Consider the following 19939-nt stretch of genomic DNA (forward strand, 5'->3'; position numbering starts at 1 on the left):
TTTATAATTATGTTTTATGAAAAAATGTACACACTTCCTCTTTTTCTTATTTCAGGTAAGTTTCTCGTAACTTCTCTGTATTTCTTGCGAAATTTTGGCCCATGTCTCATTAAGTTGCTCATTGCCGATTCTCCATGCTTTAGAGAGAAATCAAATCAGTTTGCTCAGGTTTCAAAGGGTTAAACCATAGATGTATTATTTGACTCGCTACTACGCATGCCTGACGCCTCTAAACGAATTAAGTCTCACAACATGTCTCAATTAAGTTAAATATTAGAGCTTCCCAATGTCATAAGGAATAAAACAACATAAAGCCGTACGGTATCTCTAGGCGGCCCAGGGAGTGCAAGCGAAGAAGGAAGTAGCCCCAGGTTACTCTCTGATGCTTTTTCATCTTTGTTTTGTAGTTGGCAAACGGCCGAGCCGGCAGACAGCACGTCACTTCCTCAAGTTATTTCCATTTGTTTGTGGCAAGCGCCAGCAGTTACCTAGTACCTTATACACCAAAGAAAACGTTACTATTTTTTTTACTTACAGTATGCCTCGGTGGAAACCTTTATTTTCTGTAAACAGCTGTGAAATTATACAAGAAGTATAGCACGTTAGCTATCAAACGTGTTAGCGCAAGCCAAGACAGGAAAACGTGCGAGCAGAAGTAGTTGGTCAGCTAACGTTAGCTAGCTGGTGTAGGTTAATTGGCTAACTATTGTTATCTGCTGTGTTCCTGGGACCGTGCGGTGTTTTGCCTAACATTAGCTGACTTAGTAGCAAATTGTGAACTGATGGAGTGCCCCCATCTGAACTCAAGCGTGAGCTGTCCGACTGATACCTCCAGGTTCCCTAACGGTACCCCGTCCTCCTGGTGCTGCAACGGTAAGAGAAGTGACTGTCACCCTTTCATTTACCGACACTACACTCGACGTTAATGGGTACATACATTTCTGGTAGATCCAAGTCTTTTCTGGCACTGATAATGCTACATTTATGTCAGCTAACATCAGAAAGATAATGTAGCCACAAGTCAACAGATCAGCTATCATAAGGGCAGATCACACAGGAACACATGAAGGAATGGCCCATTCAAAAGAAAATCACAGCAATACATCATGTCATCAAATTGTGCTCCTTTAAATGAAGGCTTCATCTTTCATCTCCAGTTTGCAGGTCCAATAAAAGTCCATGGATTTGCCTTACCTGTCTGATGGTGCATTGTGGAAGGTGAGTTGGTTTTTTGGCAGCTAAAGCTTTGCTCAAAGCAGCAAACACAAGTAACTTGGTAATACTCCTATTCGTTTTGCTTTTGGTGATCAATTTGACTCTGGAACAGATACACCTACATAAAGGCTGCACTACTGTAATTTAAGATTTTAAGTCAGTCAGTGGTCACTGAGATGTATTTAGATGTGACCTTTAAGACCTGAGATTAACAAAATATATGTTCAGTATTTGGCTCAAGCATTCTCTCAGAGCTGTTTTTGTATTAGGACAGCTCTGACAAGCCCCAATTTCTGCCTTTTGTGTACCTTATTTTCATCCAAGGCACAGAGCTACGCATCTATTTTGTCTTAAAAAATCTTATTTTTTTTATGATCAAATTTTTATGTAATTTTGTGCAGAGTATAATATTAAGTCATATATACATAGCCACATTTCACATATGAGCTAGGGGTCGACCAATATTGTTTTTTAGGGCCGACACCAGTACCGATTATTAGTAGTTGATTACACTGATAACCAATATTTGGAACCAGTATGCATTTACAATAAAAACTAAAATCTTTCTGTTAATATTTAGGATTTAGAATATAACTCCAACACAAAACTTTGTTTCTATGCCTTTCACAAAAGTTTAAACAAAACTTAAACTTTCAACATCATATACAGCACGTTTTCAGCAACTTTTTTTTATATAGTCAAGTGAACATTTTAATGAAAAATTAATAAATAATAATAGCTCCCTGAGGTTTTACAAAGCAAAAGTTCTTCCCATGCTGACACTTTCTTTGCACTTGTTAATAAATTAATTTGATCAGCAGTCATTAAAATAAAATTATTAATTATCTGATACAGATAAAAGAAAAATGACAAATATAGGCCCCGATAATTGGCCAGGCCGATAATCTGTTGACCCCTAATATGTGCCCATATGTTTTACAAATTTTGTGGGTATGGATTCTCCAGAAGGAAAGTTAACCTTTTGTCTAACTCTCCCCTCCTTTCCCCATCTCAGCTGGCTTAGACTGACCTGTGATGTCTAAGTTGTAAAAAAAAAACCAAAAACAAAACAAAACAGAAATAAGTGGGACAATAAGATGAATTAATACAAAAAAATCCTACTCATCTTACCCAGATAATAATAGTCATAGGATTATCACTGTATATATGTATACACATGCCTACACATATTCATATAAAGCAGAAACAGATACATCAACACATATGTCGAAACACTGTATAGAAAACACTGTATCCAGTATAATTGTCTATTATTGGTTTGTATGTTATGAAATGCTCCTTGTATAATTTATATGTTGTTCTGTGGATGTATTAGAAGGAGCTACGCGACTATCTTTGTATCCTTTTTATATTGCTATCGTCAGTGTATTATAAGCCCATGTGGGCTGGGCACGATTAAGCACATGACACTTACATAAGCTAATCAATCAATCAAAAATGCACATATCCCCCATATATAAAAAAACAAAACACAGAAATAATCTACTGAATCAAAGAATAATGAAAAACCTGATTCATCACGCCAAATTTCACCTGACCTTCATCATTTCCTTAGCCAAAGCTTTAGTGTTATTTACTATGGCCTTAATTTACTGGGCAATAGAGATTTCCAGAGATATTATGTTGTACAGTAGAGTAACCCATAGAGTGATGTGGAGTGTATCTGGGGGGTTTCCACATCTGTGTTAGCATTTTCTTTACAGCAGTTAAACTTAAAAAACACAGTCTTCTCTTAGAAATATTAAGACATAAGGTGGAGTCATCATTTAGAAGTAAAATTGTCTTTAACAAACTTTTCACAACACTAAGCACTATTTTGGCAGTATATTGAGATTCCTCAAAGACTCTAATCTAATTGAACAGCAAAATATGTCATTTTCAGCTACCATCTTTGTTTTCTGGACTAGTGGATGTAGTTCAACCCTGGCAAATGGCTAAAAATAGTTTTTTATTGTGCAGTAAAGAGACAATTTTTTGTTGAGAACAATCCTTAAGGATTCTAGGAATATTGTCAAAACATTGACATGTGGTGTATAACAACTCTCAGGGGGTGTCTTTAAGAAAAAATAGATGCTCTCGTCGATAAGGAGTCGTCATTTTATAGATCAAAATTGCAATATATTTATTTTGGCAGATTCTTTGATATGATTTCTGAGCGTAATAATAATCGTTTCTATTTATACTTGATTATTTTCTGGTAGATCCAGATGTTTTATGTTATAAAGTAACGTCTCCTTGTACAGATATGTCAATGGACATGCAAAGAAACACTTTGAAGACAGCCAAGTGGTTGGCGTGAGTCAAAAGAAGGGAGAGAAACAGGAGAAAGAGAAATCCCATCATTCTGTCTGCATGGACTGCAGCAACTACAGCGTATTTTGGTGAGTGTCCTTCATGACCAACATATCTGTGTCCACAATCTGTGACTCACTGTGGGGCCTTGCTAAAGTACAGTCATAGTCATAAAACAGTCACAGGATTGTTATGGTGTTGTAATATGGACCAACTGGTTCTTAATATCATCATCATTCATTTATTGAAGTTAATCAGTAACCTTGTAAGTGATCCAACATTCTTCCTGTTACAAATGATCACCTGTTAACACAAGCACACCAAAGTGATATAAATTGTATGAACTAACTTCGTAAGTATTCAATAAAAATCACCTTTGTCACATGTTGCATGCTACCACAGTGAAACAGAGTGCTGTATATTTACCGTACCGTGTTTGTTATGCAAAGTTTTAATGGTTCCAAATTTCAGTGCGCTTATTGTGTTTTCTCATATGTATGCGCTTTGACTAATGTGGATTTTATAGTTACAGATGTGATGACTTTGTTGTCAATGACACCAAACTTGGGCAGGTACAGAAGGTGAGGGAACATCTGCAGAGTTTAGAAAAGTAAGTACAAATCTCAATAATTAGTCTTTAAACTAATTGTTTTGTATCATTTTTTAAAATTCTGTCAAAACTATATCTGTTAAATTATGTAAATATCTAATTAAAATGTAATGCTAGTTTTTTACTCATAGAAAATGTTTCATAGCATGCTCAATACAACAAATGTTTTTCTTTGTTGCAGCTCAGCACTGATAGGTGACAGACAGAGAAAGAGAAAACTTCAGGACAGCCCGGCCCCAGACAGCAAGTTGTTGAAAGACAATGTAAGTGGTTAAAATTCTTCGAATTTATTCATTTATTTTAAGAAGAAGCTGTAAGTTGCAGTCATTCCCACAGTTGTGTGCCTGCACAAAAGATTGAACTAATGTTCAAACGTAGCTCGAATGATTTTACAGGTCTGTATTCACACTGTGGAGAGTGCTCCAATTAAATTAGTCACGGCAGCTTTTATAGAGCTGCACACCAGCCATTCTGAGAGTGCCAGTTGGCCACAGAGGTACTGCCAAATGGTTAGATTAAATACTTTTTTTTCAATTTGCAAAGCTAGATATTTGTAAAACCGAATGTGTTCAATAATTTAAATAAATTAAAAATGTCAATGTATAATTTCAAAGATAAGTTCCGTTTGAATATCACACACGAGTCAGGTAGAGACAAACGTGTTTTGCCACCGAGCTGGTTGATGTTCCCTCAAATGCAGTGACACCAAAATGGATCTTTTTTAAAACTAAAAAATAATTTAAAAAAGAGACAACTCTGCACCAGTAAAAGCACCAAATCTTCAGATTCTTTTGTCATTCATTGCTGACCCTATTGTATATTGCTTGCATCACAGTATTGTAATTTATAGTATTACCTTGAGTGAGGTGTTTCAATAAGCCCATTTGGGTTTCTAATCTCTCTGGCACTTGTTTTTCTGTATTTTTTTTACCTGTTTTCTGTTACTGTTTTTAATGGTGCAAAATAAAATAAATAATGCAAAATAAATAAATGCAAAAAAACAATAACAACTAAAAAATAATGTGGGAGACAACTCTGCACCAGTAAAAGCTCCAAAAAGTGTGGTGAGGAAATATGAATCCTAAATACATTAAATTTTGATCGATAATGGCAGGCAGTGATGCCGAGCCAAAAGCAAAGTGTGTCCAAAGTGGTGAAATCCTGTCAAATGAGGTGCTAATACCATCGAAGCTCCAGAGGCACTTAAACACAAAGCACCCGGGAAATGTTGGGAAGCCAAAAGAATATTTCCTAAGGAAAATAGACAGATGACAATAAGCCATCACAACATTGACAGCTGATAGCGGCACAGCACATATTTACAAACCAGTTTATTGTTTTTTCCTTTTTTTCATGTTTTTTTTTCTCATTGATTTGGAAAGGATTTTTTTTTCTCAAGAAAAAGTGTCCCTTAAAGGGACACACTATTTTTGAACCGGAGGCCGTATGTTCCCATGTTTTTATGTCTAATTGACTAATGGAGTCACGGATTTTTGAAATCGGTGCAGAAACTGGCTCCTTACAGCCAATTGTGCACTGTGAATTCACGTCCATTAAAAGTGCTTGTTTTTGCCTCTGACAACATAACAGATAAGACTCGTCAGAGAAATTAACTGTTTTGTTTTTTTCATCTCTTGTTGATTTGTCTCTTTGTTAGTGTTTTTACCAACTATCGCTCAAGAAGAAGTCTAATTCTGAAATCTGGCTGGCTTTTTCACATTGTCAAAATCATCTAAATATTCAGATTTCTCCTTCAGCAAGATCTGGTCACAACAAACAGAGCAGTAAAATGCAAGAAAAAACTGTTTCATTCCTCTTTGGGACATAATGTTTTCAGACACAACAATCTGAGCCTGTCAGTGGGAGGGTTTCCATCACAGATTTACGCAAAACTTTGCGTAAATCAAAATTTCGACAAAACACAATTGTGAGATGATCGTGTTTCCACTGAGTGATGTTATGTGACTTATTTGACAGAAGAGTGGCAAAGGATGTTCAAAACATTAGCAGGTCTATTTCTATTACAGCCACCACGGTAACGGTCATTATTTTCAATCAAAGATGACGTAGGCGTGATATGTGATAGAAAGGCAAGCCCCTTATATCTGGGAGCGACCACATATGAGGGGATTCTGGGAGGTGATAGTCCACGATTTCACAGAGGAATTGTGGATTCAAAACTTCCAGATGATCCTCTCAACTTCTGAAGAGTTATAAGATGCAAAAAAACCTCTTGTAACCTATGTAAAAAAAAATTTCTCCATTTGTCATTTGGACACAAAACACGGGAAAATACTGGCCATACTGAAAAATACTAAATACTCATTTTTTTAAGTCACAAAAGGTTGGAAATTCCTGCTTTACATTATGTGACTATCACAATATCTTTTAGATGTAAACCAAAACCTGATTGTTAATCATAATTTTTTAAGGCTTTTTTTGAAAAACACACATACACACACACATAGTCGCACACACACACTGTATATTCACACATCTTTGTGCATTTCATTTATCTTTGTCAGGATGGGGCGGCTTCAGGTGCTACAGGCCTTCGGAATTTAGGCAACACGTGCTTCATGAATGCCATCCTGCAGTCCCTCAGGTAAGGCTCTGCACTGAAGACGAGGTATGTGGGTGGTAAAATGGGTCTGCAGCACGGTTCAGTAGCTCTGCCCCTGCAGACCCAGGGCCCCACGACCAGTCATCCTTTATTAATACAGTCTGGGGCACAGACGGGGGAATTACACAGGCTGCTTGGAAACGAGACACAGTCAACGGACAGATTTCCCAGCGAACATTCATTTCTCCCGATTCCTAAAGGACTGCTGTGTTTTGACATTTACTTAATATGTAGTATATTTCATACTGCACACCTATTTCTTACCACTGACCATTTAAGCATGCATGCCATAGATTTTTTAAATAAACATAATCTGTTTTCCTTCTTTCCAGGCAGCCATTGGTTTCCACTCAATTCAATTCAAAACTTTCAGATCATAGGGAGGTCCATAGACAATAAAACAATATGATATTAATAATAACAATAATGATAAAACAGGGACATAGAAAACTCCAAAATTCCAGACTTAAACCTCATTGAGCTCAGTTCAGGAATGGCAAGAGCCAAAATAACACCATTTTCAGATTTTACCACCCTACATATTTACCTATAAATCATTTCAGTATGGTGTTAAAATCAATTTGCAGAAACTTGAAATGTGCCTCATGAGGCTTATTTATCACTGTGAAGTTGTACTTGTATATCATATATAATATATGCAGTGCAGTAGCTAGTGTATTTATATCATCTTTGCACATCAACCTTCGCACTTTAAGTAAAAATATTTTAATTATCAGTAAAAACGTAGCATGATTTGGGTCAGCAGTGATATCACAGACTTGATTTGTCTGCAATCAAATGCAAAATGTGTGTCTTTAATATCATTCAACTCCTTTCTAACACTGTGCTTAAACCACTTGCATAGTTATGAGTGTTTTTTTTTTTTGCAAGTCTCAGGTGTCAAACATGTTATCACAAATTCTGTTTCTTTGACAGCAACATCGAGCAGTTCAGCTGTTATTTCAAGGAGTTGCCTGCAGTGGCTCTACGCAGCGGTAAGACAGCAGGAAGAAGGATGTACCACACCCGAAGCCAAGGGGACACCAGTGTGTAAGGTCCTCTTCTGTAGGAGGGAGGATATATGGGCTGAGTGCATTTATCTTAATTTTTTTGCAGCAAGTACACATTTGATAAAATTGTTACTTTTGGAAGACAACCTTCTTTAAAAAATCTATTTTCTTATGAGACTCCTAATTGCAGTGTTTGCTTTAATTCTGAATGACACAAATTAAGTAATACAGAAATAGTGTTGTGCAATAAATGACCAGAAAAATAAAAGACAGTGTACATTGTAATTCAATCTTACACAAGTTTCCTGCAAACTTTTTTAGTCAGAGAGGGTAGAAAAGGCTTTAGATGTGGATTGTCCCAGATAATGCTACAGGGTAACAGGGCTGCTTTATGTTCAACAGGTCTTTGGTGGAGGAGTTCAGGAAAACCCTTTGCTCCCTGTGGCAAGGAAGCCAGACAGCCTTCAGTCCAGACTCCTTATTTTATGCTATATGGAAAATCATGCCAAGTTTCAGGTATGCCAACACTGCACAGGGAATTTGCCAGAATTGTGCTGAACAATAAACAGTTCTGTTTTCTTTCCAGGGTTCCCACAGATCCTTAAAAAGTCTTAAACACAGACATTCAATTCATTAATCTAAAATTAAGGCCTTTACTGGTATTAAAATGTCTTAAATCATTCTTTCAGAAATGCAAACAATATTTTTTTCTTAGACTAGACTTTTTGAAATTAGACTAGACTTTTTGAAATCTTGAAAAAATGTGTATATTTTTTCATAATTTAACAAATTTACCAAATTTAACGTCATGCAGATCAGCCAACAACACTTGACAAATGACAAATAAACAAGCTTTCATTAAGGTAAACCAGAGGGATACTTTAATAACAATTTTTTTTCATTGTCTGGCATTTGTAGCAGTATAGAAAGATTTATTTTTTTCAGCATTTGAAGGTGATCATCTAACTTTTTAAGTTAACCAAAAATCTAATGTTTAATGTTGAAGTAAATGTCTTGGCAAAATTGTCCCTAAAAAGTAAATGGTGTCGGTTCAGGTTTTTCTTCTTAAAACTTATTTATTGTAAAATTGGTCTTAAAGTTAACTCCGAGTGGCAATAAATAGTATTAAAGTCTTAAATCTAACCTTCCATAACCTGTAGGAACCCTGCTTCAGATTGCTGAAGTGTAGCATTTTATTGTTAAGATATTATCACAGTTGCAGTATGAATCACAGACTGGAACACTCTATTGTGAGTTATTACAGTAATGTCATTTAAAACTTTTTTTTGTGTTTGTCCAGGGGCTATCAGCAGCAGGACGCACATGAGTTCATGCGTTACCTGCTGGACCACCTGCACAGGGAGCTCCAGCACAGTCGCAACGGAGCGTCTCACCCGGTGTCAGCTCAGGATGGGGTCAGACTCTCCACCGGAGAGGGCAAATGCTGCATGTAAGCCCTTTGTATGTAAATTATAAATTTAGCATTGTAGGCATGCTGCCATCCATGGCATGGCCCCCAAAAAGTTTCTTTTCTTTTTGCTCTTCTAATATCCCATTTTACAAGTGCATGTGTTATACTGTGTTTAATTATTTCCACTTATTTTCTCTTTGAAAGCAGTCTAGTTTTAAGTATTTTGTGTTGGTCTTAAAGGGATAGTTCACCCAAAAATGGAAATCCAGTCACTGTCTATTCACCTTCACCTTCACAGAAAGTCGGATGAAGTTTTATCATCCACAAAACAGTGCCGAAGTTTCACAGAGAATAGGCATTGCACTCATCTCCAAGGCATTTGAAGCAAATGGTGACCAGGATTCAGACATTTAAAAAATACATAATAAAACCACAAAATGTCTCCATACTGCTCGTCTGAAGTAATTCAAGCTTCCTAAAGCCCTGACATGCCAAGTTGTTTTGAAAAATGTCACTGGCGCCATGTTTTTAGCCTTGTTGTAGCCTATAGCTCCTAGTATGGGAGTCGTGTTCATGTGTGTGCGCTCGTGCAACACCAACAAGAGCTTGCTCTATCTGCATGCCAGTATTTACATGCCCACTCACAGAAAGACTTCTGGAGTTAGCAGCAATCAACAAGTTGCTTTGTTGGACTGAAAACTATTGTGTGTAGAGGAGGCTTTCAGGTAGCATGTAAACAGTGTTTTGTGGATTATAAACCGCACCCCCTTTCCATCAGCATGAGGATGAGAGATAATGACTGAATTTTAATTTTTTGGGTGAACTATCTCTTTAAGAAATTGTAATGATCAAATAATCATACCACATAAAATACTACATGTAGCATTTACTGACAATAACATACAGTACACTAGTCCACATGTAGAATGTGATGTTGGCATATTTTTGTGCCTATGAACACAGAAAGATTTTAAGATGCATTTACTAATTGGAACTGCTTTATGTTGCTTTTTGATGCTTTACAGAAACGGGACTGCCAGTGTTGTCACATCCAATTTTGGTGGCATACTTCAGAATGAAGTCAACTGCTTGATATGTGGAACAGAATCTCGAAAGTTTGATCCATTTCTTGGTAAGACAGCCACTTGTGTTAGTAAACAGCCACATTCAGCAAGTTTAAGCGCTCAGCATTTTTCTCTTTTTTGCAGTGGAAAAGAAAAAAGAAAACACAATTACTTGGGGGTATATAATGAAAGCACTATGATATATGATTTCAGATCATTTATTTCCATTCCTTTTCACTCAGATCTGTCTTTGGACATTCCCAGCCAGTTCAGACAAAAGAGAACTAAGGACCAGGAGCCAGGGCCGACCTGCACCTTACGTGGTAAGTTTCCCACTGTCAGAGGTAATGACTCATTCGACAGGTTTTGTGGCAGTACTAGTTTCTAATTGTGTGCTGCTGAGACTAATGCCAACATTTTCTTTTCATTTCTTTTGTTTCAGACTGCTTGCGTAGCTTCACTGACCTGGAAGAACTTGATGAAACGGAGCTGTACTATTGCCATAAGTGTAAAAAGCGACAGAAATCCACCAAGAAGTTCTGGATCCAGATGCTGCCAAAGGTAGAGACAGAAATACTAAATTATTATATTACAATTCAATATGATTTAAATGTTTATTCTGTGAAAATAAAGTAGTTGGGAAAATAATTGTGCTTGGATGTAATGGGAGGTTTTATTTCCTGTATTGTTAGGTTTTGTGTCTGCATCTAAAAAGGTTCCACTGGACAGCCTTTTTGAGAAACAAGGTGGATACTTACGTGGAGTTTCCACTGAAACGCCTGGACATGAGGGGTTACTTACTTGAGGTGAGATCAAAGCAGAAGAAATGTTGATCATCAAATTTCACAATATAGTTTTCAAATTGTTTTATTAATAATACAGTTAATTTCAAGGAGGCTTTATTGGCATGATCACAATTGAACAGTATTGCCAAAGCACATTTTAACGGTTGTTTTTAACATAAAACATACAGACAAAACAACAACTATGTCAACAAGATTTTCCAATGCTAGCTGAACATACAGATGGACAACAGCAACAACATTAAGAATAAACATGAATAATGATAATAATACTATAGGCCTAACAAAATAACAATAGTAATAATAATAACAACGGTAATAATGGTAAACTCTGTTTGTGTGTGTGAGTGTGTGTCACTCACTGTTCCTCAGAGTGTGGCATCTATATAACATCTATAGTACCAATACATTTAAAATCAGTCTAAAAATGATGAATAAACAAGGAATAATACATTAATTAGTTGCACTAATAGTGCCACAGTAATGGTGCGTGCCCGCTATACACGACAATACGCAACCAGAAATCAACTCTCAATTATCTTGTATTGGAAGCGTCTTATATACCCAGTACAAAGCATGCTGGGATAACCCCGATGTGGACCAAACTGGCGGTGTGAGGAGAGGGAGTGACAGTTTCAGAAATTCAAACAGTGCCCACTCACGCTGCAGCCTCAGTGACTTTCTGAGCAGCTCTGTATAAATCCAGGAAATGCTAAAGTAAAACTTTTCTCTGGTATTGGAGGTGGCAGTGGATTGTGGATGGATAAAAGTGACCAGTCGGGCAGGACAGGTGGGAATTCAGGCAAATTGGTCGCATATGGTAGGCATGCACCATTAGAACTTTAATAGTTCAGAGGCCAGGTGTGACTATTAGTTCAGACCTCTGTAAAAAGAAAATAGCTGTAGTTTTACAAAATAAAGAAAGATCCTCACACGCACTTGTATCAATAAACCCCCTCTCCTTTACTGTGACTGCTATTCTGAAAGATTCCAAGAGTAATAAAAGTTAGGCGAAGTGATCATAGTGGAATTTTTACTGGTATTACTCCAGTCATCATGTAGAAAACATCAAAATACCACAAGAACTTAGAGTACTTGTGCCTAATTAAAACCTTGGTAATGAAGGGGTTTGGTTTAGTAACTTAAAAAAGGAGTCAAGACACTAGTCACACCACGGAAAGATCCCAAGCGAAACACTAGACAGATGACTTGGTAATGCATGTGAAATATGACATCATACTAAACTGGCTGCATTGTTAGTCAGGCACGAACAGAGGAGCCGCAGACATCATAAAAATCTGCAATTTGAATAGATATAGATATAAAAAGATCTTTTTATACGCAAAAATGACAATATCTCCTTTGCCAAACTGGTGATTAAGTTGCACTGAATTTTTCCTCTTAGTCAGCTGGTGGAATTACAGCCACAGAGGAAAAACAAAGTGTGTTTCCAGCTGGCAATCAGAGAGATCAATGTTGGCCTCTGCTGGCAGACCAGAGATACACTACATCTGGAAAATTATGGCAATTTCCTTAAATTTGCATTATGCATACATTAATAGACTGAAAAAAACAATTATTTTATAATCATCAAATTAATTGGCAACTATTTTGATAGCTGATCTAATGTTTCAGTCATTTTTTAGCAAAAACACTTTAAATAAAGGCTCTCAAATGTAAAGATTTATTAGTTTTCTATTATCATCTTTGGTTTAATGATGAACCATCAAATAATACAAGACATTTTAAGAAGTTTGGCTTTAGAAAATGATGTTGGACATATTTTACTGTTTTCTAACATTTAATTGACCAAACGATCAATAAATAAAATAGTTGACAGATTAATCAATATTAAAATATATCATTTGACTTTAATGATTGTGAGAAATAAAGAAATATAAATGTTAAATTATAAATGAACTGAAATGGGCAATGAACTGTGTTACAGCACCACCATCTGTCATGCATTGATTATTTATTAGTGGGATCACTGGCTGATACCTGCATTGGTGACAGATCTGCAGCCAGCCATGCACCACGCCTGCACATGTTCCCATGACTGTGCACGTCTTTCACTGCTGATTCAGTTTCAGTTAGGTTCATATGTGTATATAATGTAATGTAAATGGCCATTTGTGTAAATCATTAACCAAGTGTCCACCCTTTAAAGTGTTTGAACTGATGTATCCAGGGGGCACTGAGCAGCACTGTAATCTGACAAACTTGGAGCGAGTCACTTGTGTAAAGTGGAGTTTCCCTTTAAAGTCAGGATGAAGCAAAATCAGTGTTGTTTTTTTTTTTAAAAACACTTACGTGCTAGACAATAATTGTTGAACAAAAGCGGAAAGACTGGGAACTGTGTAGTACTACGTTGTGAACTTAGACTGCTAAACTGTTTTTCAGCCTTTCTGTGTCCAGGATTTTTTGGATGCGTTATGTGTGTTAACACTGTCACTGCACGGCGACTCGCCATTCGGCTCAGGGTGGTGTGTGTTGTGGGCTGCTTGGTTATCTAACAAGAGCCTGTTGAGTCTGTTCAGTGGGCTGTGTCTTGGAGCACAGAATACTGCTTATTTTTTACTATTTTGTAACCTGTTTAATATACTCAGCATTTTTCATAATCATTTAAAAAATGGCTGAGTGGTTGATAACACATTTTTCTGTGGTGTGACATAATTGTGACACATATATTTTTGCTTTACTCAAACTTAAAATTATTCTTTTTTGTTATTTATTTATTTATTTTTCAGCTCATGTTTTCAGTTCCATTTTTTTTCATCTGTTTATTTGTCTCTGTAAACAGGATGACATAAAAATTACTTGTTCAATTTTCATGAAACTTGATGGTAGAGTGCAGCATGGGCAAAAGAAGATCCCATTACATTTTTGAGTGGGTCTCTGGGGCTTTAAAATACAATTATTTTTCACTTTTGTTAACATTTTGATATATGGCGTGTGGCCCTGGCCGAGGTCTGTGCTCTCTGAACGCTTTTCTATTTGTTATTATTCTGCAATGCTTGCGCCAGTGGAGCCTCTCATCCTTGTCTAAAGAACCTGTCAAACTCTGTCATGCTGCCGTTACCACCAAGGTTTCCATAATTTTCATGTGCAACCTTTCTGACTTATGTATGAGACCAGGATGATGGATGTCAGGAAGTGTCTCCATTCTGTTTTATTTATTTATTTTTTTGCAGTTGAGATTTTCATGTATTTGAATGTAAACAGACAGACAATCTTATTACCTTTACTTATTTAAAATCCAAATGCCTGTGGAAAATGCACATATACGTACATATCAACCAAAATAAACCTTTAGCAATTATAGCCATACAATTACATCTTCAGTGTCCCAACAACGATGTGAGCAAGGCTCTCGCCTTTGTCTTTCAGATTCCGAAAACTTTGTCTGCTGTGACAGAAAATCATCTTAGACGTGGCTCAACATACAACATAGAGTGTAAAACAAACTCTGACAACACACACCATATGTTCCTAAAAACAGAATACCTCATACAAATAATTTACACAATAAAAATGACCACATACTACTGTGTGCAAAGTGGCATAGTGTTCACAGAGATGTGTGGATCAATACCATTTATTTAAGATGTTTTTGGCAGTGGGATGAAGGCGTTTTTATAAGTGTTTTTCTTGGCCAAGGAGACTTTATTGCAGCAGCCTGATGGTAGTAGCTGGAAAAACTTATGCAGAGGACGAGTGGGATCTTTTGTAATGTGATTGGCTCTACTTTCAGCTGCTTGGGTATGAAGTCATAACAATGGAGTTTGGGTTTTGCCAGTTCATTTACTTGCTTGGTTAATGATCTGGGAAAGCTTTGATTTTTTTTTACAGGGTTGAAGTTGACCCAGAGTGAGATGTTAAAGTGAGTGCTTGAGTGATGTGTACCCAGCTGTTAAAATGTCCTTTCTGATATCAGATCCAATGAGTTTCCTCAGCAGGAACAGGCATTGTTATGCCTTCTCGTGCACTGAATCAGTGTTGGGAGACAGACAGACGGCAGTCAGTCTCCGTGCCTATAGGTACTTGAAGGCCTCCACCTGTTCCACATCCTGACATTTCATTTTACTTCTCCCAGAGAGGTAGAGGTTAAGCCCAAAATAAAATGAAATAAAGTAAAATAAATTAAAATGCTTGTAGCAGTCTGATAAGATCAGTAAAAAGAAGTTAAGAATGTTCCTTCAAGTTACCACCCAAACAAAACCAGGTCTCAGAGGCCTGACATATCATACCCATTTCTCTCATAGCCGAATAAAATTGTCCATCCTTTCAGATTTAAATCTTTTTTTAAATTTTTTTTATTGGGAACCAGTATTGTGCAAGTATCAAACACAAAGCACACATTTATGTTCCACTGTTTTTTTTCCCCTCCACACCCTCTTTGTGGTGTGGTAGAACAGAAAAACAAAACACCACCTTAACCTAACACCCCACCCACACACCTCAAGCCCCAGAAAGTAATTAAAACAAAACTAACAACAAAAAAACTTTGAAAAATAAATAAATAAATGCACAGGGAGAAGAGCACCATTGGAAAGACAGTCAAGATGCTTATTCCAAGAAATTAGATGCACTGAGAATTGGATAGGGTCCTTAGAAGTAGGAGTATTTACATAGGAAATGAAGTTGTTGTCTTTTGTAGAATCTGGCAGATGAGCTTCTCTCGGAAGATTTCACCTTTTCTAATGATAAAAAGGACACTGAGTTTGACAGCCAGGATTTGGCAGAAGGAGGATTAGGGCTTTTCCAATATAACAAAACTCGTCTACAGGAAATAAGTGAAGCAAAAGCAGCAACAGCTGAGTGTTCCTTAGAGAGACTGACCGGAGCAAGGGGTACCCCAAAGACAGCTATCAAGGGGCTGGGTTCAAGAGTTATATTAATGACTGTACTTAATGTATTAAAGGACGGAGACCAAAACTCTGCTAATTTTGGAAAAAAGAAAATAGAAGACATGAGTTTGATTGGCTGATGATGAGCCACACCTCATTTTAAAATCTTTTAGACATGATGTTTTGGTCCATAAAGGAAGTATCTTGTTTCTTTTTTATGTTTGCAGCCAGAGAACTCGTTACCAGGAAGCTGCCTGTATGACCTCGTTGCTGTCGTGGTGCATCATGGATCTGGGTGAGTCGATGAAGTATGCCTGTTTAAACACACAAAATTTGAAATGAATATTTGTTCAAGCTTCATCTGTTTAATTGTAGTTTGCTTTTTCAAAGAGAACAAACTGCAGCGTCTTGCATATATATGAGACTTATGTGGGATCGATAGTTTTTTTCTCGTCCAGCAGACAGATGATCAAGTGTTCAGACACATGCAAGATGTGCTTTTGTCACCATGGTAGCATGATTAACAGCTGGAGTTGAGAAAAAAAGGCAACACTCAGCTACAAATCTAAACATCATCTGCCGGCCAGCTCTGCCTACCGCAGTCAGCAGTCTGTCTCCCACTTGCTGTATAAACAATTCAGATGTAATTTTGCTGAAAAGCTTTGTGGACAGCTGCTGTTTAAAATTTCATGTAGCCACTAAACGCTGAAAGGCATTAGGCTGAGAGTCCTTGAAAATGCGTGAAGATATTCTGAGTGCTGTTCATCAGAGTGCTGCTGTTTCACCTTTGGCCACTAGGTGGTGCTGTCGCGCTGCTGAGCTCAGTCTCACTCCAGCAACAATCAATGCATCCTTGTAAAAAGCCAGACAGCAGAACGTGATCTATGTGTCTGTGTTCACAGGGTTGGATCTGGACATTATACAGCATATGGCAACCACGAGGGCCGCTGGTACCACTTTAACGACAGCACGGTGACTCTGACCAGTGAGGACACAGTGAGGAAGGCCAAGGCCTACATCCTCTTCTACGTGGAGAGGACTGAACAGGTGGCCTCAGACAAGACTGCCACAAACAAACCGGCTGGAGACACAGCAGCCGTGGTCAGCGGTCCTTCAGAGGCAGTCGCTAAGGACAAGGTCGCAGCAGACGCGGCTCCCGCAGGCACGGCTTTGACGGATGTGCCAGCCTCACACATGAATACCCATGATGTGGCAGCCTCGGATAATGCTGCAGTGGAAAATGTGGTTGAAAACATGGCTGAACTGCACGAAGCTGAAACAGCTTCAACGGAGGCCGAGACAGATGGAGATACCTCAGACAAGGCTGCAACAGAAGAAGCCAGCCAAGCTATTCAGGCCTTTGCACAATGATGTCTCAGACCAGCCCCTCACTCCATTTTGGCTTCACCTCAGTCACATTTCTCACAGTGCTTGATTTTAAATAATTCATTTTTACATTCAATATATGTGCAACTTTTTTTATGACCTGCACGACAGCGTTGTGTATAATTTACTGCTTGGATTTTGTTTAGTATGACTTTTTGTGTATATTTCCGTGTTTTATTACTCAGTTGAGGTAGATTTTTCCGTATAGATTCCAAAGGTGATTGTCTAAAAAAACATTGAAGTAAAGCTGTAGCCTTGGAAAACCTCAGATGGTCCAATGTTTAGCCTAGACTGAAGATACTGATTGTGTCAAGACACTGTCATTGTAACAATAATCTGAGTTTCTATAGGTTTAAAACATTTTAATTTTGTAATTTGCACCTCTTGAGAACCTCATAGTTCTGTACTTTAGGGGAGATTTTAGGATATACAGTAGAATGCAATGCATTCATTGACTGAAGTCCTCGGTGGGCTTCAGAAAGTTGTTTTAACTCCTTGACCAGAACCAATGTGAAAGAAATGATTTTTGTCAAATTGTTTTGTTTATCTGTATTGACGCTGAAGCATAATTTAACATTTTATTGATTTGAAATGGTCTAAGAAACAGGCCCTGATGAAACATGTGTCAGACAAAGTGAACATGACAGAATACAATGGCGAATCTTTTTCAAGGTTTTTTTTTTCTTTGGAGAAAAAAAAGTTAAGGTGCAGCCTTTTCTGAACACCACTCCTTTTAGAAGCAACCCAGTAAATGTATTACGACAGCCAGACAACGTGTGGAGAAGAAGACAAAGTTGTTTATTTCTGCAATTACTTTTTCAAGCAGTTAATCTTTTTATCCACTCAGTGCCAAAGTCTTATTTAGTAATCTTTTAAATAGCACAAGCTCCTACTGAAGTCATAATAATTAAGCTACCACGCTTAGTCTTACACGTCTTATCAATTTCCCGAGATTTACAGTCTAATTGGAGAGTTTGTGAATCACTGACATTTGAATTTCGCCATAGTTTTTCATAGTTACAGCTGAGAAATGTTCTGGTCCATTCTGAGGACATGTCCCAGCCATTGGAGATGGTGCTGTTTGATCTCCACATTGCGACAGTTTGTTTGTTGAAATCCTTTCCGGCCAGAAGATTCAACATATCCTACAGAGCAGGGGTTGGCCGATAATGTTTTTTTTAGCGCTAATACTGATTATTTGTATTTAATGAGATTGATAACCGATATTTTTTTTTACAATAAAATTGAAAATCTTTCTGTCAATATTTAGAATTTAGAACATAAAAACCTCCAACTTTCTTTTTAATGCCTTTAGCAAATGTTTAATCAAAACTGAAACGTTCAACATCATATACAGCAAGTTCCCAGTAACTCTTTCTATAAAGTCAAATGAAAATTTAAATAAAAAATAAACAAAAAATAGATCCCTGAGGTATTACAAAATAAAAGTTCCTCCCATGCTAACACTTTCTTTGCACTTTTTTATTAGTTTTATCAGCGATCATTAAAATAAAACGCCGACCCCTACTTCAGAGACATCTATTGTTGGGATTATTACATTGATTATATTGGGATTATTAGCATCTCAGCCTATGTTTTGAAACATTGATCTTCTGCATGTCGCTCTCGACGGCTCGACGGCCTTCTGAGTCAAACAGAATCCTGACTCAACATTGCTGTTACACAATTGGATCTTAATTTTATGTAAACTCTTTGACATAATGAGAGAGTTGCCGTCCGCGGTGAGCGGTGCATGTGATGTTGAATTTATGCACAATTTGGGTTTTTTGAGGGGTTAATGTTCAAACCCATCTGTTTGGCGAATCTGTTGGTCCTATCTGTTTTCTCTTGCAGGAGAGTTTGGTTTGTGCAGAGAACGGCTGTGTCATCAGCATGGTGGAGATCTTCGAGCTGGGTGAGTCCACTGCATGCCTCTAAGTTTGTCTGAAGTGTTTTTTCACATAGAGAATGGGAGAGATGAGATGAGAGACTGAGAACCAGAATGACCTTGAGAAGTAGCCTTTAGATGGACCCCACCTGGAAAAAGGAAACAGGGGCGGCCTAAAACAACCTGGCGGAGAACTGTGACCTCGGAGCTGAAAATGGTGAGCCAGACTTGGGATGCTGCAAAGGACAGGACCAGATGGAGCCAGAGAGTGGCAGCCTCATGTTCCCCAAGGGACAAAGAGGATTGCATAAGAAAGTAAGTGAAAATGTTGGCACTGCTACATAACTGAAGGATAGTTCCTGTCGAGCTTACATGGTTAGTGGGTCAACCGGAAGCTAATAGTGTGAGCATTTACTTTTTGTCCGTGTACATGACGGTCATTCTCACAATGTTATCATATGAATGCAGATTTTTTTAAAAACACAAAGACTTTTTTGTTTTTTGTAGGGCTGTACTCATCCAAATGTGGCCTAACTCAGTTTCATAAATATTAGGTCTTAAAAGGCATTAAATATTCTTGCATTTGAATGTGGGAGGTCTTACTTGCCACAGACATTTTATCTAATTTCACTTATACATCTTTTAATTTCTTTTTGTCAAAATAAGTTGAGCTCTTCAGCGTGAAAGTTGGAAGTCTTTAAACCTCCCACTGAACCCAATATTGTATTCTCACTTTATACTGTTTATTTATACTATAATAAATTAA

General features: G+C 37.4%; 1 protein-coding gene across 1 annotated transcript; it reads left to right on the plus strand.

Annotated features, from left to right (window-relative positions):
• The first annotated feature begins 428 nt into the window (after positions 1–428).
• usp3 (ubiquitin specific peptidase 3) lies at positions 429–18548 on the plus strand. The gene is made up of 15 exons (XM_042495692.2): positions 429–873; positions 1158–1218; positions 3480–3617; positions 4055–4138; positions 4320–4401; positions 6664–6743; positions 7698–7811; positions 8174–8287; positions 9072–9221; positions 10208–10314; positions 10489–10569; positions 10689–10807; positions 10939–11052; positions 16127–16194; positions 16802–18548. Exons 1-15 carry the CDS (start codon positions 783–785, stop codon positions 17268–17270), a joined length of 1872 nt encoding a protein of 623 aa, XP_042351626.2. The 5' UTR covers positions 429–782; the 3' UTR covers positions 17271–18548.
• The last annotated feature ends 1391 nt before the right edge of the window (positions 18549–19939 follow it).

This window comes from Plectropomus leopardus, chromosome 7 (assembly GCF_026936395.1).
Source record: "Plectropomus leopardus strain MGB_pleo_1.0 chromosome 7, ASM2693639v1, whole genome shotgun sequence".
NCBI lineage: Eukaryota > Metazoa > Chordata > Actinopteri > Perciformes > Serranidae > Plectropomus > Plectropomus leopardus.